The sequence below is a fragment of the Pangasianodon hypophthalmus genome, chromosome 3 (genome assembly GCF_027358585.1).
Source record: "Pangasianodon hypophthalmus isolate fPanHyp1 chromosome 3, fPanHyp1.pri, whole genome shotgun sequence".
NCBI lineage: Eukaryota > Metazoa > Chordata > Actinopteri > Siluriformes > Pangasiidae > Pangasianodon > Pangasianodon hypophthalmus.
The window spans coordinates 13,299,673-13,319,678 of NC_069712.1; the positions used below are offsets into that span (position 1 = coordinate 13,299,673).

The following is a 20,006-nucleotide window of genomic DNA, read 5'->3' on the forward strand; positions in this document are numbered from 1 at the left end:
GAGAGTCTCTGCTCTAGAGGGCTCATAGTTAATCACATAGCAGCGAACAGCTGGCGCTCAGGAGCGACTCAGTTCTCACATGTCAGAGTCGCTTCTCTTTTCTCTTCAAGCTCACTGCAGGGGCATGTAGATCACCTTCAGCTGTCTCTCTGCACTTATTTATTTAAATGATCATTATGAGAGAGATCACATGTTGGAGTTAAAATAATAATAATAATAATAATAATAATAATAATAATAATAATTACTTGCCGTTATTTTTGTAATATTATTGCACATAAACTCGATTAATTGTGTGCCGTAGCTTGTTCCGGTTTTTTTTTTTTTTTTTTGGACCAGCAGCCAATGGGAAACGAACAATGGTACCACGTGATTCCGCTGTGTTTCGCTTATGGTTGCCATGGGAAAGAAAACACGTAGCCAGTAGTAACGCACTAATCACGAGCCGGCCATTTCATTCTGCAATGGATGTTTCAGGGAGTTTGGAAGTGAGGTTAGTAGCTGAAAAAGTCACCTGGTTATTTTATCGAGTTCAAAAAATGTCGTTAGTTCACCAACAAATTTCTAATCCCAGTTTGACCTTTTCTGATATATCCAATACCTTTATTAGTAGTTGGATACTATGCTTCTAAACAGCGAGCTGAAAGAAAGAACTAGCTCGAGGTATGATGAAGAGAATAAACAAGAGAATTAAATAAGAATAAGAAATAATGAGAAAGAAAGGGGAGGAAGAGAGAAAATGGACTTGTAATGTGTGAGAAAAACAAAGTGAAAAAGAAGAAAGAGGGAAAAGAATATAAGAAAAGCAGAAATAGGAAGAAAAAGAAAGAAAACGAGAGAATAAACAGATATACAGAGTCGAGATCTAGCTGTTAGACTTGAAATATTCATGCACATTGTTGTTGTACTCAACATTATTCCTGATAGTTGGTCTGCTTGTGTGTCAGTCATTCATTTATCTTTTGTCCCACAAGGTGGGTGCAGGGGTTCACCAGCAGCAAAGTTGCATTTTTGGACAAAAAAACAGCCTGTTACCCCTGTGGAAATTACATCACCTTCCTCAATGTGGAGACAAAAACAAGAAAAGTGCTTCAGAGCCCTGGTCATGGCATCGGGGTCTTCACAGCAAATGGACTTTGTAAAACTCTCGCTTTTTCTGAGCAGAAACGTCTTCCATCCATTTTTGTGTATGGATACCCTGAGCTTAGCCTGAGATGGGAGCTTAAAGGTGGGTTTTTGTGTAATTTCATCATTCTAAAAAGGCAACATTAATCCAGATTAATCCATTACATCCATAAAAGCAAACTACTGTGTAACTGTTACTGTACTACAGAGAACACAGCTGAAACAGTTAAAACAAATGGGTGAATTAATGATGATAAATTAAAGAGTCAGCTGATTAACTGGAATACAACCATATGAATCTTAACATGACATACTTTTTCACCAATGAAGAATCGTATTAATATTATAATATTCCCAATCAGGGTGTATTCCTGCCTTGCACACAGTGTTCCTGGGATAGACCTGGGACAGCTTGATGACAGTTTAACCTTAGTAAACTAAGTTTTTAAAAGATGTTAGAAGATTAGAAGATTACATAACTTCAAATTTCTATAAAATGTAAAGTTAGTGTTATGCTTTGTTGGCTTTGTTCTGCATGGTTGAACTGTTTTGCTTTTATTTTCCAGGCACAGCTAAACTGGCCTACACAGCCCTCGCACTGAGTGACACTGCTCCGTATTTAGCCAGCTGTTCATCTTTACCTGACTACACCATCACAGTGTGGTATGAGCATTAGTGCTGGTCTATATGCTATCTAACTACCTTTATGTATAGTAAGACACAATGTTATTTAACATGTATTCCATGTCACTTGCATTTAGGTTTTTGTGTTTAGTCTTAGTCTAGTTTCATGACTAAATTCATATATGAAGTTTATATAAGCATATAACCATATTTCTCTCTCTCTCTCTCTCTCTCTCTCTCTCTCTCTTTTAGAAGTCTGTTCTTCTATTCTTGTGTGATTCCTGTGTGTTTTGGCAATAGTAACTCACACTATATGGCCAAATGTTTGTAGACACCTGACCATCACACCCATTTGTGCTTTTTGAACATCCCATTCCACATTAGTCGCCCTTTGCTGTTATAATAATCTCCACTCTTCTGGGAATGCTTTCCACTACATTTTGGAGCGTGGCTGTAGGGATTTGAGCTTATTCATCCACAAGAGCATCAGTGAGGTCAGGCGCTGATGTCTGGCGAGGACACCGAGGGCGCAGTTTCAGTTCATCCCAAAGGTGTTCAGTGGGGTCGAGGTCAGGGCTCTGTGCGGGACACTCAAGTTCTTCCACTCCAACCTTGGCAAACCATGACTTCATGGACCTTGCTTTGCATTGTCATGCTGGAACATGTTTAGGCACCTTAGTTCCAGTGAAGGGAACTTGTAATGCTACAGCATACAAAGACAGCCTCAATAATTGTGTGCTTCCAACTTTGTGGCAACAGTTTGGGGAAGATCCACAAATGGGTGTGATGGTCACATGTCCACAATGTTTAGTTACAACTCTGATAAAATCTCTGTCTGATTCAGAATGAAATGTGGAAACAAAAATAAAGGGAATAAACTTTACAAAAATAAAGGGAATGGAAGATGCAATATTAACAAACTGCTTATTTAGTTTACACATATTTTCAAAGGAACTTGGAAAGGGGGATTTCAATTTGTAACAGTCGAATGGAGGAAGAGGATGCCATAACCCTACTTTTCAATCCAATGAGCTGGCAGCAAATTTGTGCTGTGAATCCAAAATGTCTAACAGTGTGGAATATTGAGAGAAGTAACGACTTCCATATTATGAAGCCCAGGTACATATGGTCTCTGTCCAGCAGATGTCACTCTTATTTGTTTTCTAATAAGAAATGTATTTGACTTAAACATGAATGCTTTTGAATTTGTTTTTCAGTGTTATTGATCTCCCTGCCATCGACGGCTCTGTAGTTGAGCAGGAGGTCGACACTTCTTATGTCCCCACTGGGAAGCTGACATACTCTGGCCCTCAGATGCCCACTTCAGCTATTGCAGGGCTGATCGGTGACAGAGCAGATAAAATTTCGGCACTGAATTCACTTGTAATGAAAAATTTATTTCACTTTAACCCATTTAGATTTTTCTGTTCAGATTAGATTTGTTGATATTTAATGGGGAGAGTATTCAGTTACAAAATCAATGGTGTAGTGTTAAAATTAATAATAATAATAATAATAATAATAATAATAATAAAAAACAGAATGGTAATCCTGCCACGATATAATGAATGTAAAGGAACCATTTCCTGGATATGTTGCAATGTTCACACTCATAACCAGAGCTCTAGGTGGAGGTACACATGGTTAGTAACCTGTTTTAAAGCTCAGAATGTTGTGGGTTTAACTTGCATTGTTTCCAAGCAGTACGATTTAAAACCTCTTCATACTGGTTCACAAATATTTTTCCGAACTCTGTCTCCAAATGTTTCTATAAAATAGAATTTAGATAAATACATTCTACCCAAGTAGAATTGTTTGTCTGATTTGTCTACTCGTGTCACTTTATCAGTTTTTTTTTCTCACTCTAACTCACCTCTGAAGCGAGTGAAACCTCGACTCTGCCCAAGTGCCATCTGCTGGTCAGTGTCCTCAGATCTATATGTTGGGACTAAAGAAGGTTTCCTGCTGCTAGTAAACACTGAAAGTCTCCTTGTATCTATTCTGCACAACCCTCATATTAAGCAAAGCCCCTCAGGTAAAGAGCAAGCTTTATTGGTTAGTAAACCTGTTAAATACTTAGGTTTTTATATCTCTATGGTCCTGGGAGAGTTTGGAAAAAGGTTTTAATCGTACCTTGCAGATCCCGATGCGAGCCAGGTGATTCAGGAAGGCAGTTTTCAGAGCTTGGCACTACACAGTAAAGGAATGTTTGCTACAGGACCTGTAAGAGCATTTCATTTACATTCAGTATATACAATTGTAATAAAGGCTATCATGAGTCATCATGTGCTCTGGACCCTCTACTTATTCTAAGGTGTGCGTCCATCTAGAGCTTTGACAAAATTCATTATTTTTCATGTTATTTTGCCATAGGATGGTGTTTTGCAAACCCTCCAGATTAAAGGGAACCAAGTGAAAGTGGTGGAAACTTTAGCTTTAGTGGAACCAGTCTCAAGTTTGTGCTTTTCACCTGACTATGAAGCATTGCTGCTGTCCTCAACCACTGTAAGTGAAATTGGTTTTAATTTACAAATTGGTGGCCACTAATTCTATTTTGTTGAAAAGACTGTGGGTAATTAGGGAAAAACATGGCAGGGTTCACTGTTATAAGAAAATATGCAATACGAAACCTGCAAAGCCCTGGTACAAAGGGCACTGTTACAAACGGCTGACAATGGAGACTCCTTCCAAAAAATGCTAAATGAATATCTCTTTACAGAAAACTTCACCACGTCAACAACTACACATTTTTTTTGTTTATGTGGAACCTCCACCATACAGGTCTCAGTGAATGAGTTGTTATTAACAAATGATAACATATTTAAACAAGTGCATTAATATAAACCTGTGATTTGCCTTGCAGCCAGAGCAACTCTGCTGTGCTGCTGTGCTGTTTCAGAAAATTAGTCAACACCTTCTGACCAATCAGTGGCAGACACTCCACATAATCTAAGATTAATAATAAATAGATTAAAAAACATGCTGTGACAAATAAAATGTCTAATCGTTGATATGGTGAAGTTTTCTCTAAGGAAACTTTTATTCAACATTTATTGAAGAAGTCTCAGAGGACTTTCCACCTTCTGGTTTCTCAGTAGCATGACAATCTGCATTTTTTTTTTTTTTTTTTTTAGACTTTTATTAATTTCAAGAGAAAGAAAAAAGGCTGGTGAAGGAACAGCTGTTGTAACATAAGTGGTAACAGGAATTAACTTGTTCTGTGGACGTTCCACAACACTGAATGTAACTATAAACATATAATATGATGTTATTTAATCAGTGAAGTATGTCATCACTGGCAAATTGCTGTGGTAAGAGGAATAAAACACTTTGGGGCAAGCTGTTAGAGAAAAATTATCAAGCTGCTCTGGTTGTTTCCTTTAACAGCATGCCTCTTTGTGTTTTATTTCTTACTTAAATGTGTGGTGCTTTGCAGTATTGCTGATTCAACATAATTTAAGTAAATTAGACTTTTATAAGGTTTATAAGACCTGTTCAAAATCTTGCTGTTTTGTAGGGACGCATTTACAAGTACAATCCGGGGCTTAAAAATGAAGTCGTCAAAGTTCTGGATGTATTGTGTGGAGACTTTATCGCTGCTGCTCCAATATACACTGAAAAGAACCTCTGTGTGGTAAAATGATACCAAATATTTATTTGTTCTCACTGTATTCATAACTAGTGGAGAATAGTCATGGCTAAAATTGGATCTGGGCTGCCTTTAAAATTTTGGTTTATTACAATAATCTGGTTGCAAAATTTGGTATATTCAGTTATTATAGACAGTATGTTAATAATTCAGTAAGACATTTATTTTAATTCTTTTTTCTTTTTAAAGATTACATTTTTAGATTTGAGATGTCTATTTCAATGCTAATGTAATGTTTGTGTGTGTGTATGTGTGTGTGTGTGTGTGTGTGTGTGTGTGCACGTGTGTGTGTATGTGTGTGTTTGTGAGTGACTGCAGTCAGTCAGAGAGTCTGGGGAGCTGCAGCTGTGGTCACTGGAGGATGGAGATTGCATTGCATCCATCTCTCTAAAGACAAAAGTTAGTGACAAACCTTTCATTTTATTCCTCCACCCGCCAACACTACCATGATTTTCTTATGAGTGGCACATATACAGTAAGCATCCTGTATGTGACTTTATGTTATAAATTTTCTGTAATATGAACACAGGTGACCTGCTTGGCATGTTGCCCAATAGCACAGTACGTAGCTGTGGGAGCCGTAACAGGCCATGTCCTGTTTGTGGATCTGACCAGAGCACAAAAACCTCGACTGGTTCACACTGTCCATCTGTACCATGTGCCTGTAGAGCATTTAGTGTAAGTGTTACTGTTATATCTAACATTTTAATGGACTGCCTGAAGGTGCACAGATTTATTTATTTTTATCATTTTAAATTATTATTGTGTAATCTCATTCTTTTGTTTTTGTCAACAGTTTCGACCAAGGGGCAAATTTCTTGATTACAGGAGCATTCCATTCACACATATTTTTGCTGGATGCAAGACCATCTAAAGCATTTGAGATTATTGGATACACTGGTACATGACAGCTGTAATTATAAAGCTATTTTGTACGCGAGTCTATCTCTGACATACATTTTATTTACTTTGTCATTCTTTTCAGACTCTATGGGTGCCACCGTGAGTCTGTCAACCCAGTACCAGAAAGAGAGCAAGAAGGTGGATGTGCTGGTGCTCTGTAATAGTGGGAAGAGGAACAGGAAGGCTAAGGAACATAAGGAAGGGAATCTGTTCATGTTGCTGTCAGTGTCTACACAGCAGATCTCAGGTAGATTTTTCATAAAACAGCACAGGTAAGGAAATGTGTAATATTTTTGTTACAGATTATTTAAATCTATCCGTGTGTTCTTAGATACAGCAAATTGTGTGGACCCCCATGGCCGCCTGCGAGAACAAGTTATTCAAACCTGTGTATATGAGATCCCACACTCTCTTTCCTCATGTGTTCTGGGTACCAAAAACATCTTTGGTTATTGTCACCAGAAGAAAGTTCTGCAGAGATTCCAGCTACCACAGGTATGATGTGTAGTGCACTGAAGAGTTATTAAAGAAGGAATAAAACATGACAGCACATGCTTTTATAGGAAAATAATCAGTAGTGGGGTTGTGTGATATGGACCAATGCGAAGTGGCCACACTGAAGATATATTATTTTTCTATAACAGCACATCCCAAAGTGTTTTATTCCTTTTATACCACAACTCTTTGCTGATGATTACAATTTTTATTGAATAAAGAATGATATTAATGAATGTTAATGTTGTAGAACATTCATGAAAAAAAGGTAGTTTGCATGGTCACTTACATTATAGCAGCTATAAACAGTGATCTCCTTACCTTCTCTTGAAGTGAATAAGAGAGAAAAATGCATCTTTTTTTTTTTTTTACCAAGAAACCACAAAGCACAGAGTCATCTGTCCTGAAGACTCTCTACTGACAGTCTACTGACTTTTGCAAAGCACTGACTAAAGACTCCTTCCATAAATGTTAAATAAGCGTTTCCTTGCAGAAAGATTCACTATAGTGAGTATTAACAATATATAGTAAATAATAGTAACGTAAACAGACAAACACAAACCCTTTTCATACCTTGGGGTTATCCTGTAGAGTGAACATAAAAGATGGATATAATGTGACAGGGATAAAAATAATATTTTTTCACATTTATTTTCATGCACATTTGCATTTTTAACACATTTATATCACTTTGTTTGTTTCAGTTGTAAATGACCAAGCATTGTTTTTTTTTCTTGCTCATTTTGACTCAAAACAAGCATAAGGGTTAACACAAGTATGTCTTATCTGATTTGCAGAATGTGGATAAATTGTCCAGCAAACAGAAAATAATTAGATTGAGGCCAGAGAAGGAGGTAGAGCGTCATCCTCTCGGCCCTGCATTACTACGTCTCTCACCTCATCAGAGCTGGCTGGCGTCTGTCGGCAGAGACGGGCTGCTTTGCATCCATGACATCACCACTCTGGTAATATCAGGGTTAAAACAGTTTTGCAGACTTTACACATGTTTAGGAGTGCACTGCGCTGACATCTTGTACTGAACTGTTTCATTCAGGAGAAGTGTGTGCAAAAGCAGTGCCACTCTTGGTGGTTGGGAGGAATTCGCTCTGTGTCTTTCACCCCTGACAGTCAGACTCTTATCACTACCGGTTTCCGAGATGGCTCACTGGTCTGCAGCAGGCTCAGGTAGAAATTCTTGCCATTATATAGAAACTGCAAATTGTATCAGTATTGTAAAGTTCTATTTCATTTCTGCGGGGTGAAAAATTCTAAACGATTGTTCCTAAAGTAGGAAAATTCAAATTTAAACAGTTTAAAGATGGCTGCAGCTACCCAGCATGACCTGTCTATGGTGGCCTCCTTTGAAGATAAAATTTCCCAAGAGAACCCCATCCTCAGTGACATGGCTGACTGGGAACCGCCATCACAGGCACCAGTAGAGGTAAAGAACTACAGCGTTGTATTATTCAACCAGTGAGCTACATGTTATTATTTTTGTAATTCTACACTTCTCACTTCATTGACATCACTATTTTGACATAGCTTTTCTTTAGGCTTCTTGAGGAAATGACATATTTTATTATGGGTTTTAGGTTTTATAGGACAACCCTTGATTCACAAAAGAGTAGCATTTGTTAACAACAACAATAAAGTATTACATTTTGCTGGGCAAATATCTGAAAGGCAAATACCACAGTAGTAGACTGGTGTGGGAGTTTAGTGCAGAAAGTCAAACATTTTTTAATTCTATTCCAGAGCAGAATCAGTTACATAATACCTTAGTGATACTGAAGAGATAGAACTGAACCTTCTTATATTAACAAAACCATTTTTAAAGCTTTTTGGAGATGCAAGTATTTGTAAGAATATAACTATTTTCCTAAGAATTAAACTAAAATATGTATTTTTTAAAATTATAGGTCAGTAACAATGACCAAGAAACAACTGACATAACAGACAAGAGTTATAACAGTCTGCCTTCTACAACTCCATTCAATTCCACATGGCTGGATAATAAACTAAATACAGTAAGTGTTCTAATTCTGTAACACAATAACTGCATTTTATACATATCTAATAGAATAACAAAATTATATTTTGAGATCAGTGCAGAATGTTGTAATGTTGCTGTTTGTGGAGAAATCACATTAAAGCTTGAACGTTATGGTGACAAATGGAGATAATTGATACTTCTTATTTCTGTATTCAACTTGTAAAATCGAAAACTGTATTTCAGTGTGCATTTAGGGCTTTGTTCATAGTTTTTGAGGAAATTACATATTTCATTATGGGTTTTAGGTTTTATAGGACCACCCGTGATTCACAAAAGCATAGCATTTGTTAACAACAACATAGTTTATCTTCTGTTTGTTTTGATATGCCATTACTCACCCTGCTTCATGCATCATTTCCATCTAGTTTTGACCCAGTTATCAAATCTGCCATCAGTTTGGTATCATGTCTTGTACATTCGCGATATCTACCACAAATCAAGAGAATCTCCAGCAGACCGGGGGGGGGGGGGGGGGGGGGGGGGTGGTGCACCATTATCACCCACTTGCCCTTCCGTAGAGTATGAAGAAGTCTGCCGTCTTCACAGGTACTCGAAGAGGAGAGCCAGCAGTTTTCAGAGACCAAGAGGAGTCTTAAGAAGAGTGTAGAGGAACTTCGGGACACAGTAAGAAACAGCACAATAAAGTGTACAGCAATGTTTTACCCGTAATCACGTATAGCACAACACGTTTTGTGAGAATACTCATAATAACTCATAACTGAGAAAATACTTCCACACTTTAGGGAAATTCCATGCAGATCTCATCAGTATGGTTGTGAGCACATTAAAAAAAATTTTTAATTAAATTCCACATAGGACTATAATTACCTGTTCTGACTGATTTGAAAATGATATTGTAAAGGATACTGTAATTTATCTATGCACTTTCACTCAGTTCTAACCAGCTGTACTGCACTGTTCACGAAGATAGTCCTGTTTTTCACTTAACCCCTTAGATCCATGTCAGCTGTGTGTCATCCAACACACCTTTCTTAATAGTTTCATGGTAGTTACTGAATAATTTATGATGGTTCATATAAACAATATGCAAATCTTTGAATAATAATCTGGGAGCTTAAGCAATTATTGATTAAGCAGTTGTTAATTTTTTAGAAGATTTTAGTTGTTTGTACAACAATACAACAATGAGCCATACAATTATGTATTTTTTTTAGTTGTACCATTTTTAAAGAATCCCTGAGAGTTTGGAGCCGCACTGTCATACCAGTAATATTTAATATTTAATGTGGATTAGAATATTTCATAACTTAGATATCTCATGCTCCCTTGCTGTCAGATCCAGGCTATGATGCAGGAGAATGAGAAGCTGCCAGACATGGAGAAGCTGGAGCAGCTGGAATTTAACCTGGACATGGAGGAGCAGCAGAGACTACAAGCTGAGGGAAAGCAGGAAGTCACCAAGGTAAAACTAGTGTGTCTTTTATTTTTTATTTTATTTTAGTTATTTTTACAGTGGAAAGACATTTTGAACAGAGTGACTACCTACACTGGCAGTGCTCAATTTCTAATATTATAATTGAGCATTTTTATATAATTGACATTTCTAATAATACATAATAATAGATATTTATGGTATTAGGATTAGCCATTACTTTGTTGTGTATGAATTATATAAGGTGAGAAAGGAGATTGAGCATGAGAACCTGGCAAAATGTTATCTGCACGATATTCTCAAGAAAAAGTACTGGGACTCCATGAACGTGAAAGGGAAGGCCATTAAGGTAAAAGAAAAGAACAGAGCATCATTTCTGTTTTGTGACCTTTAATGTATAAGTTTACACAGGAAGTCTAATAAGCTGCATGGGTACCTTCCTGTTTCTGAAAGTGTCTATGTACTATATTTGTGGAAATTTATTCTTGCCATCCTCATTTCTGTGTGTGTTCTTATTAAAATATGGCCCCCTCAGGCCTTCCACTCAGGGTATGAAGTGGATAACTTTCCCATGAAGGAACGCACAGCAAAGGAACTAGAAGAGCTTTACAGGGTAGAAGCCATCCGAAAGATCGAACAGGCTGACACTAGTGTATGTACACATAGACATTCTTATGCAGATTCTAAAGTCTGAAAAGATTAAAACACAAAAGGTTCATCATACATGTCTTATGTTGTGTCCAAGTTGCAGCAGGACATTTTGGAGAACAACAAGGCACCATTAGAGAGAGATGAAGATGAGGAGGATAAAGGGCATGAGGTGGAGAGCTCAGCTTTAACAGGTAGTCTGAGTGCTCAGTATGGAGGTTCCAACCCTCACTTATACAGCCAGTTCAGTCTGCGTACAAGAGACCAAAAGATCAACCAGATCACCCTGATACAGGTGACATCCTCGTTTTATCCTGACTGTATTTATAAAGAAAGATAATGCTAAGAACAAATGATTTAAACTCAAAGTTAAAAACTTATGTATACGTACTGTATATAGAGAGATTTTTATTTGAATGATTTTAATTCTAGGACGTTATTTACAAAGTGAAAACAGCTTTTAACACAGAGTTTGAGGCTGTGTACAAGCAGAAGGAGCAAGAGATCAACCGCATAAGAGAGAAGAACAAGCGCATTACAGAGATTATGAGTAAGTTGGAGCTGCAGGAGACCCTGTGGGAGCCCACTCTGACCGACAACGAGAGACCAGAGAGAGCTCTCACTGTCAGTGACTCTGAGGTAACAACACCAGTAAGGTGGTCTTGTATATTGCTTGCAAAATTATCAGTGCATCAACATCTTATGTCCAGTAGTTTTTAAACCACTGAAATATGGAAAAGATTGAGATCCACCGTTTGCCTTTTCTCTTTACAACTGTATACTGTACTAATTTATAGTCATAATATCCGGTGTCATCCTGAAGAGGAAGGATTCCATTTTGAGTCTGGTTGCTCTCAGGGTTTTTTCCACATGTTGTCTCAGGGAGTTTTTCTTTGCCACTGTCACCTCTGGCTTGCTCTTTAGAGATCTAAATCTATAAAGCTGCTTTGTGGCAATGTCTGTTATTAAAATTGAGTTGAATTGAATTGATCTGCTTCTGCCAGTCAAGCTAATCACATACAATCTTAGTTTCACAGTACAATTAAACTTCATATATACATCTCTTTGATATATTTTAATATATGTATTTATGATAGTATGGACTATCAAAAGTATTTGTCTAAGTAAATAAGAAATGGTGATGTGGTCTGAAATAGTTCTGTAATTTGTTATGCAACATTTGTAAACAGAGTAGCTGCCTGCCATTCTCTTACCCTGAACCTGATCTGTGCAGTTTAAAACTGAATTTGGCTCTGTGTCTTGTGATTCCTAGTGAGAAATTCATGTCAAAACTTACTCTGCATAATTTATTGCTCCCAAACAGAAATTTTAAAACTGGCTTTAGCCGTGGATGCTACTGTTTCAGGCAGCAGGTCAGGACAAGAATTTAGAACATGTCCGTTTAGCTCTGAAGTTTGTTTGAGAAACACTTTGAGAGAAAATTCAATTTTAAAGTTTATTGCTATTTTTGAGATTTTAAAGCTGACTGTTATTTGAACCTTGATTTATGCCTTTTGTGGACAACTGGCTCAATGCCTGAGATTCTGTGTATGTTTCTAGATCAAGGTTGAGATATACCTGACACCTGAGCAGAGACAGAGAGAGGAGGAGCAGAGAAAGGAAGAGGAGCAGAGGAGGCTTGCAGCAAAGGTATAAAAAGTAACTGTAATGCCAAGTTTCTACACATTTCTACACATTTATATGGCCATTGCCATTGTTCACAAAGCAAGGTCCATGCAGACATAGTTTGCTAAGGTTGAGTGACCTGCAGAGAGCTCTGATCTCAACCCCACTGAACACTTTTGGGATGATTTGGAACACTGATGTGCCCCAGGGCTTCTTGCCCAACATCAGTGCCTGACCGCAGTAATGCTCTTGTTTGCTGAATGGGCAAATTTCCATAACCGTGCTCCAAAATCTAGTGGAAACCCTTCCCAGAAGAGTGGAGGTTAATTATAACAGCAAAGTGGGGACTAAGTCTGGAATGGGATGTTCAAAAAGTGCATACAAGTGTTATGGTCAGGTATCCACAAACTTTGGCCATATATTGTATGTTCCTTATATAAATGTCATAAAAAATGTGTTGATTATTATGTCTCATTAATCTTTGAAATGATCTCTTGTGGCTCTCCATTTCCTGGCTAGGTGGACAATATCAGAGAGCGAGCTTTGGATGATATGATGGGTGGAGTTCTTGAGGTCAAAAAAGAGGACATCCTGAGTATGGTATAGTGGCCAGTTTGATTTTAACACAAACCATTTAGAATATAATTATATTAAACAGTTTAAGAAATTTTTATTTGACTTAAAGGAAGTACCACCACCAGAGTTTATTGATAAGCCTGAGCTCCAGTGGACAGAGGACGAAAGAAGAAGCTACAAAGAGTATGAGAGAAAAATAAAGGAGCTCAGTGAAGAACAGGAGAAATATAGAAAGGTGTGATTTATTAGCCATTAAATTAATCTCATAAGGAATATATAATTGTGTTCTGTACATGTGCGAACTGATGAATAACTGGATAAAAATCTCAGTTTATTTTTGTGTTCCCTAATGTATTCTTTGCATTAGAGAAGGTCTGTTCTAATTTCATTACTAGACATGATCAGAAGCGGCACTGTCTTCTGTCAACATCTAAGTCAAATACCCCTTTGTCAGCAGTTCAGCATTTTAAGCTTCAGTTGTATATAGGGATGTTATTATATTTGAACATTTATCATTTATGACCCCAGACCTTGGAGGCAGAGATGAAGAAACTGCAGGCGTCCCTTAAAGATGCCACCCAGGCTTTTGATGAAACACTGAGCAAGCTGTTTGAAAGGAAAGTGAAATTAGAAATGATTGTATACCAGGCAAGTTGATATAATTTACCTCTGTTCAAAGGCATAGTACATAAGCCTACAATACCAAGTAAGGGATAATAACTTTTGTACCTCAGGAAGAGCTAAAGATCACCAATCTGTTCCATTCCTTACTAATTGAGGAAGAGATGCTGAACAGAGAGGAACAGCTGATCTACAGACTGGAGAAGGCACAAACTGTTAAGGTACAGTTTGAATGGTTGCATTCCTGTTGTCCATTTGGGTGTAGAGTACCGTGAACAAAAGGGTGAGACGAGTGATGCACATAGCTCATCTTGCTCCTAAACATGAGACAAGTTGTGCATGAAGAAACTTGTGAGGCATGTTAATTATATTGGCTATGAGATTGTTTTTCATATCCTGTAAAATGCTTTCATGTATGAGTCACCCTTTCTGTTGGCAGAATCAAATTGGGAAAACTTTGAATAATCACAGAGAGGATGTAGAGGCCTTTCGGGAGATATACGATAATACAGTAGCAGAAGATAAAGTAAGATTATCATAAAGTAAGATCAACCATAATACTATGATTGATCCTGGTAATATATTAAATAGCCTCTTACATCTTTTGTCCTTTTCAAAGCTTCTTGAAAGTGGATTTCGCAAAGAGTTTTTTGATGTCCCTGGACACATTGTTGACCAGCTGTACAAGCTCTACAAGCGCAGACCCAGGTACTTTCAAAAATCAATAGGAAAAATAGGAAAATAATAATAAAATACCTTCAGTAGGAAAAAAATTTACCCATCTGGCCTTAATTAAGATAAAATAAGATAAGATAATACATTACTGATCCCAAAGGAATTTTTTTTGCCATTTACTCAAGACAATACAAATAACACTGAGCAGATTTGATAAAAAAAAAAATATATATATATATATATATATATATATATATATATATATATATATATATATATATATATATACACACACACACACACATACACACACACACACATATATATATATATATATATATATATATATATATATATATATATATATATATATATATATATATATATATATGTATATATATATATGTGTAACAAAATAAAACAAAAATATTCTTATAACTGTACATATGCAAAAATACTGCTGAAACAATGGACATGTCTGACTCACCAGTCAGGATGGGGAAAGCAGTCAAAAAAAAAAAAAAATGTTCCCACAATGAGGAAAATCATTTTTCCCATCCACATCATGTACAAGCCTAAACTTTAGTACAAATAGAAAACGAAGAGGAATAATCATGCAAGATGCATGCAAAATCAATAAAAAAAATGTCCTTAGGACAGAGAGCAATGTAGGTAGGCTGCCACTCATGGTGGTGCTGAAAGTAGAATCTTCCATAATATTGCTTCGGATGTGACTATAGAGTCATTTAGTCCTGACTACCATTTGATTGTGTGAAGCAACAGTGACAGTAGAAGGTGTTCCTTCTCAGGATCCAGATTATGAGGACACAGACAGACAAGATAGGCTCGTTTAAGGAATCTCCTATGCTGAGTCGAGCAGCAGCAGAAGGACTCTCACAGATGATGAAGGCTATGGAGGAGTTAGATGCAACACAGAACATGCCAGAGGGTCTGGACCCAGCCGTGTGGGAGAGATTCTGTCTGGCCAGGAGGACCAAAGTAGAGAGTGAGCAGAAGGTAACAAAATGATCTCAATGATGGCTACTCAAGTGCACAAGTTTGCTGCGAATGACTCCTGTGACAAAATTCTTACTAAAGGAGTGGTCATCTAGTTTTATAAATCTGCCATCAATTTGACTCCTTAATGATTTCTGTGAATATAGATAATTTTATTATCCAGTGTAACAAAATGACACAGTTAAGTAATAATAATGGAACATTGCAGTGATCCAAAACATGCCACTCAAAATAAAGCCAAATAAGCATGTTCTGTATTTTCACTTTTTGTATTAGGTAAAAATGAAGGCACTGACTTTAGCGGAGATGCAGACTTTTCTGCAGAAGAGAACAGCAGAGGAGGAGAACGCACAAATGGAAATCAAGAACCTTGTCGATAATCTTAATTGGTAAGAAATTAACAGTTTTGAATTTTTTTTATGGTATTAGCATCATGTACAGAAACATTCAAAATACTGACATGCATTAGTCTATGGTATGTAGGAACAAGGTTAAAATGATGCGTCAGGTATGCAGGTACAGTCGCAAGTGCAGATATACAGAGCATAATTTATTGTTGTAAACAGAGATATAATCCAAAATCAAGGTCAAGGTGCAGGCAAGGGTCAGGCAATCAGCAATCAACATGGACTAGGGCAGGGAAGAGCAAGTAGAGAAAACCATGGTTTTTGACATGACATGGTGCTACTATACATCATGATGTTATCCTGTCATAAAAAATAGCAACAACAAAAAGGGGCTTTATAAATATTTTTAGTAAGTAATATTTTAAAGAAATTCATCATCATCATCATATTTATTCATCATCATTTGCAAACATTTCAAAACATACTATAGTTTTTATACTTGTACAATTGTTTACTTAACATTAAATTCCTTTCAGCCTGCGTGAAGAGAGGTCGAGGTTCTGCCTCAACGTTATGGTGCAGATTCTGGTAAAACAGGGCCAGGTTGAGGTGGAGGCTGGAGACTTTACTGCAGACTACTCAGACGCTTTGTTGCTCCACCGCAGTGTTGTGGAGGACCTGAACAACACCATCAGGGTACTCAGACTAACTAACATTACACTCTTCCCTTCTCTTGCTGCTTATTCTTATTGCCATTTCATTTCTTGAGAACCTATACAGTACTACAGTGTGATACAGGGTGCAAATAATGTGGAACAGAGAACTTTTCTTCCAGGCTTTAGGAGAGCAGAAGATCACCAGCATGGTGGAGTGCAAAGATTTTCATAAAGGAATAATTCAGCAGGAATGGGAACATAAGAGGATGAGTAGGCAGATAGAAGATCTCAAAAACAAAGCCAGAGACATTCAGATGCTGCATGTGTCTCAGGAACTCCAAGAGGTAAAGCCTGAATGCGCTTATGGTGATGGCGTGTTGCAGAACTATGTATTGTATGGACATTCTTGATTGGAAAGTTTCCTTGCCTGAGTAATGCATTTGTAAATGCAAAGATACAGCTCACACCTTTCCCTGAGGCAGAAGTACAAATTCATTTTTCAGAAAGTGTAGTGTCAGGCCATTTGACTACAAAATATGCTATTACTTGAACTGAGACTGGGGGTTGGGAAATATGTAAGGAATGAAATATGACAGGGTGGTGGCATGTGGCCCTACGTTCAAGTCAAAATCAAATCAAATTTTAGTTAATTGTTCTCCTATAACAACACATCACAAAGTGAAGTAATTACTAACGATTATAGTTTTTATTAATTAATGAATAACAAGTCATACTTTTCTCAGTTTATATAGTTACATTTAGTGTTGTTGAACATCACAGAAACAAGTCAGTTCCTGTTATCACTTACAATTCAGCACCTATAAATAGTCATTCCCTCCCCTAACAGCTTGTCATGCTACCGAGAAACTGGAAATGTACTGACTGGTACAAAGCACCGACACCTAAAACTTCTTTTATACAAGTTAAATAAATGTCTCCTTACAGAAACTTTTGCCATATCAATGATTATGCATTTTTATAATAACAATATTTATGTTTTTTAAAATCATTTAATGGGCCTCAATCAATCTTTTATAAAGTTGTGTGTAAATGTTTGCCTAAGCCAAACTGAACTAAAATTTTCCTACGGTTCTACAAAAGTTTCAGAAACTCTGATGTTCTTCGTACTCTTCTGTGTATGCTGACCACCTGTAAAGTTCAAAGCGCATTCTCGACACAGCTTATTTGCATTTAGTAATGCCCACAACATCCATTCATATCCAGTTTGAAAAATGAGTCCCATTATTAGGTTTTAATTACATGGCACAACCACCATACAATCCCCTGTGAAATAACCAATATAAAAACCACTATGTGGCCAAAATTCTATGGACACCTGGCCATCACACCCATACATAGGTCTTCCCCAAACTGTTGCCACAAAGTTGGAAGCATAACCTGTTCCTGTAACATGTACCGCAAACCCGTTCCAGCATGACAATGCCCCTGTGCACAAAGTAAGGTTCATGAAGACATGGTTTGCCAAGTTTGGAGCAGACCTCAACCCCACTGAACCCCCTGGAGAATGAACTGGAATGCCCAACATCAGTGCCCAACTTCACTAATGCTCCTGTGGTTGAATGAGCATCAATGAGCAAAATCTTGTGGAAAGATTCCACAGAAGTGTGGTGGTTAAATCTGGAATGGGAGCTTCAAAAAGCACATATGTTGATGTGATGTTCAGGTGTCCACAAAATATAGTGTATTAGAATGAGTGCATTAATATAAACCTCTGATTTGCCTCGCAACTGCCATTCCTACAGAGCCTCACTCTTATAGAACATTAATCAGCACCTTCTGACCAATCAAAAATGAGAATTTAACAGTTATCTTTTATCAGATAGCCCTACCATATATATGCACATTATGAGTATACCTTCTGACTGTAGCCAGTTTCTCTCTCTCTCTGCTTAATTGGAAAACATTTGTATAGGAAAAGATGGGCTACACTCAGTAACTGCATACCTACAAAAGTCACCTGTATGAAAGGTGAACCTGATAAATTGACTAATGGCTGTAGCTACAAGGTAGCTGTACCTAAAAATGGCAACTAGTATATTGTCTGAATGTCTAGACATGTAATGACACTGACCATGTAATTCTAAGTACCTGACAGAGACAGACCATGACAACAGAATGTCCAAGAAGGTATCTACTCTGGAGAAGACAATAATGTTACAAGAGAAGGTAATAAAAGTCATTCTTTTGAATGAGGAATCAAAATCAAAGTAAAACCATAGAAGTTCTTAATACTGCATGAGTCAACTACTGGCTTTTTGTCTAGACTTATATGAAGAATGTAGAGAGCTGTAAGAAGCTGATAAAGGAGCTGAACAGACAAGCTGAGGTGAAAAAAGAAAATAATGCAGCTTTAGATCTGCAGCTGACCAACATGCAAGTGACTGTTGCAGAAAGAAGAAACATCTATGAAACCACAGGTATCTAGCTTTTTTTAAATGAAAACCCTACAATATAAAAATAGAGAGTAGCTTTAATTCTAAACCCAAACCCATTCTGTGTAAACCCAAGCCTTTCTCTGTAAAACCTATTTCTATGTAAGAGCTACTATATTTACTTGAATGATTTTAACAAATATAGATTTATACCACATTTTGATAAAGGAAAATCTAATTATTATTACTTATTTATTACTTATTAATTACTTACTAGTTAGTTACTACTTATTAGTTACACTGTACAGCCAAATGTATGTGGACACCTGATCACACCCCTATGTGCTTGTTTTCATTTGTTCTAAAACCATGGGCATTAATATAGTGTTAGTACCTCCTTTGCTGCAATAACAGCTTCCACCCTTCTGGGAAGGCTTTCTGTTAATTTTAGTACTCAGCTGTGGAGATTTGCAAATTCAGCCACAAGAGCATTAGTGAGGTTGGGCACTGAAGTTGGACAACAAGGCCTGGTGCACTGGTTTATCCCAAACATAGTGAGTGGGGTTCAGGTCAAGGTCTGTGCTGGTCATTCGGGTTCTTCCACTCCAACCTTAGCAAACCATGTCTTAATGGACCTTGCTTTGTGTCCAGGGGCATTGTCAGGCTGGAACAGATTTGAGCCCCTTGAAAGAAGAGTGAAAGGAACTCTTAATGCTACAGCATACAAAGACATCCTATACATTTGTGGGCTTCCACCTTTGTGGCAACAGTTCGGGGAAGACCCACATATGAGTGTCATGGTCAAGTGTCTGCAAACTTTTGGCCGTATAATCTATTTAAATAAAAGTTTAAATAACATTTAAATTAAATTCAATTGACAGTACCTTTAAACGATAATTATAATGTACAACTTTACTACTGTGTCTTCAGCAATGGAGGAGAATCAAGAGCATGAAGTTAAGCAACGCTATCAAAACATCCTGCAGAGGAAGAACCTTGTGGACTTGGCCAAAGCACAGGATATGGACATAGCCATTCTGAGCGCTGAGTTGGAATGCATGCGGATGAAAACATTTCCTGCTCTTTCTCAATAGAAACATATCCGATATAGAACTTTGAATACAAAATCCTGTTAGACACTATTCACAATCATATTTAAATGAGCAAAATATGTAACAAAGTGCAAAAATGTGGAATAAATCTGT

General features: G+C 37.2%; 1 protein-coding gene across 2 annotated transcripts; it reads left to right on the forward strand.

The window, feature by feature from the left end:
* The first annotated feature begins 348 nt into the window (after nucleotides 1-348).
* On the forward strand, nucleotides 349-20,006 carry cfap43 (cilia and flagella associated protein 43). Of its 2 annotated transcripts, XM_053232250.1 has the most exons (38): nucleotides 349-493; nucleotides 975-1,228; nucleotides 1,692-1,788; nucleotides 2,701-2,868; nucleotides 2,967-3,132; nucleotides 3,631-3,784; nucleotides 3,890-3,972; nucleotides 4,123-4,254; nucleotides 5,267-5,383; nucleotides 5,717-5,797; nucleotides 5,928-6,076; nucleotides 6,195-6,298; nucleotides 6,384-6,548; nucleotides 6,633-6,796; nucleotides 7,594-7,761; nucleotides 7,851-7,981; nucleotides 8,108-8,237; nucleotides 8,716-8,823; nucleotides 9,396-9,473; nucleotides 10,147-10,272; nucleotides 10,487-10,591; nucleotides 10,778-10,894; nucleotides 10,988-11,185; nucleotides 11,323-11,529; nucleotides 12,451-12,540; nucleotides 13,036-13,116; nucleotides 13,202-13,327; nucleotides 13,621-13,744; nucleotides 13,831-13,934; nucleotides 14,153-14,239; nucleotides 14,333-14,421; nucleotides 15,198-15,405; nucleotides 15,682-15,794; nucleotides 16,289-16,448; nucleotides 16,588-16,752; nucleotides 18,515-18,595; nucleotides 18,693-18,846; nucleotides 19,732-20,006. In XM_053232250.1, the coding sequence occupies exons 1-38, from the start codon at nucleotides 360-362 to the stop codon at nucleotides 19,893-19,895; spliced, it is 5,082 nt and encodes a 1,693-aa protein (XP_053088225.1). In that variant the 5' UTR covers nucleotides 349-359; the 3' UTR covers nucleotides 19,896-20,006. The 2 variants fall into 2 exon arrangements, with proteins under 2 accessions (XP_053088225.1, XP_053088226.1); XM_053232251.1 differs by lacking the exons at nucleotides 18,515-18,595; nucleotides 18,693-18,846 and having other exon boundaries at nucleotides 19,732-19,966.

Excerpts from the sequence above, each read along its gene's own strand:
- cfap43 (XM_053232250.1), top strand. The coding sequence starts at position 360 with ATGGTACCACGTGATTCCGCTGTGTTTCGCTTATGGTTGCCATGGGAA. Across the intron at positions 494-974 it reads TCAGGGAGTTTGGAAGTGAG|GTGGGTGCAGGGGTTCACCA; the intron begins GTTAGTAGCTGA and ends TTGTCCCACAAG. Across the intron at positions 8,824-9,395 it reads TGGATAATAAACTAAATACA|GTACTCGAAGAGGAGAGCCA; the intron begins GTAAGTGTTCTA and ends CCGTCTTCACAG.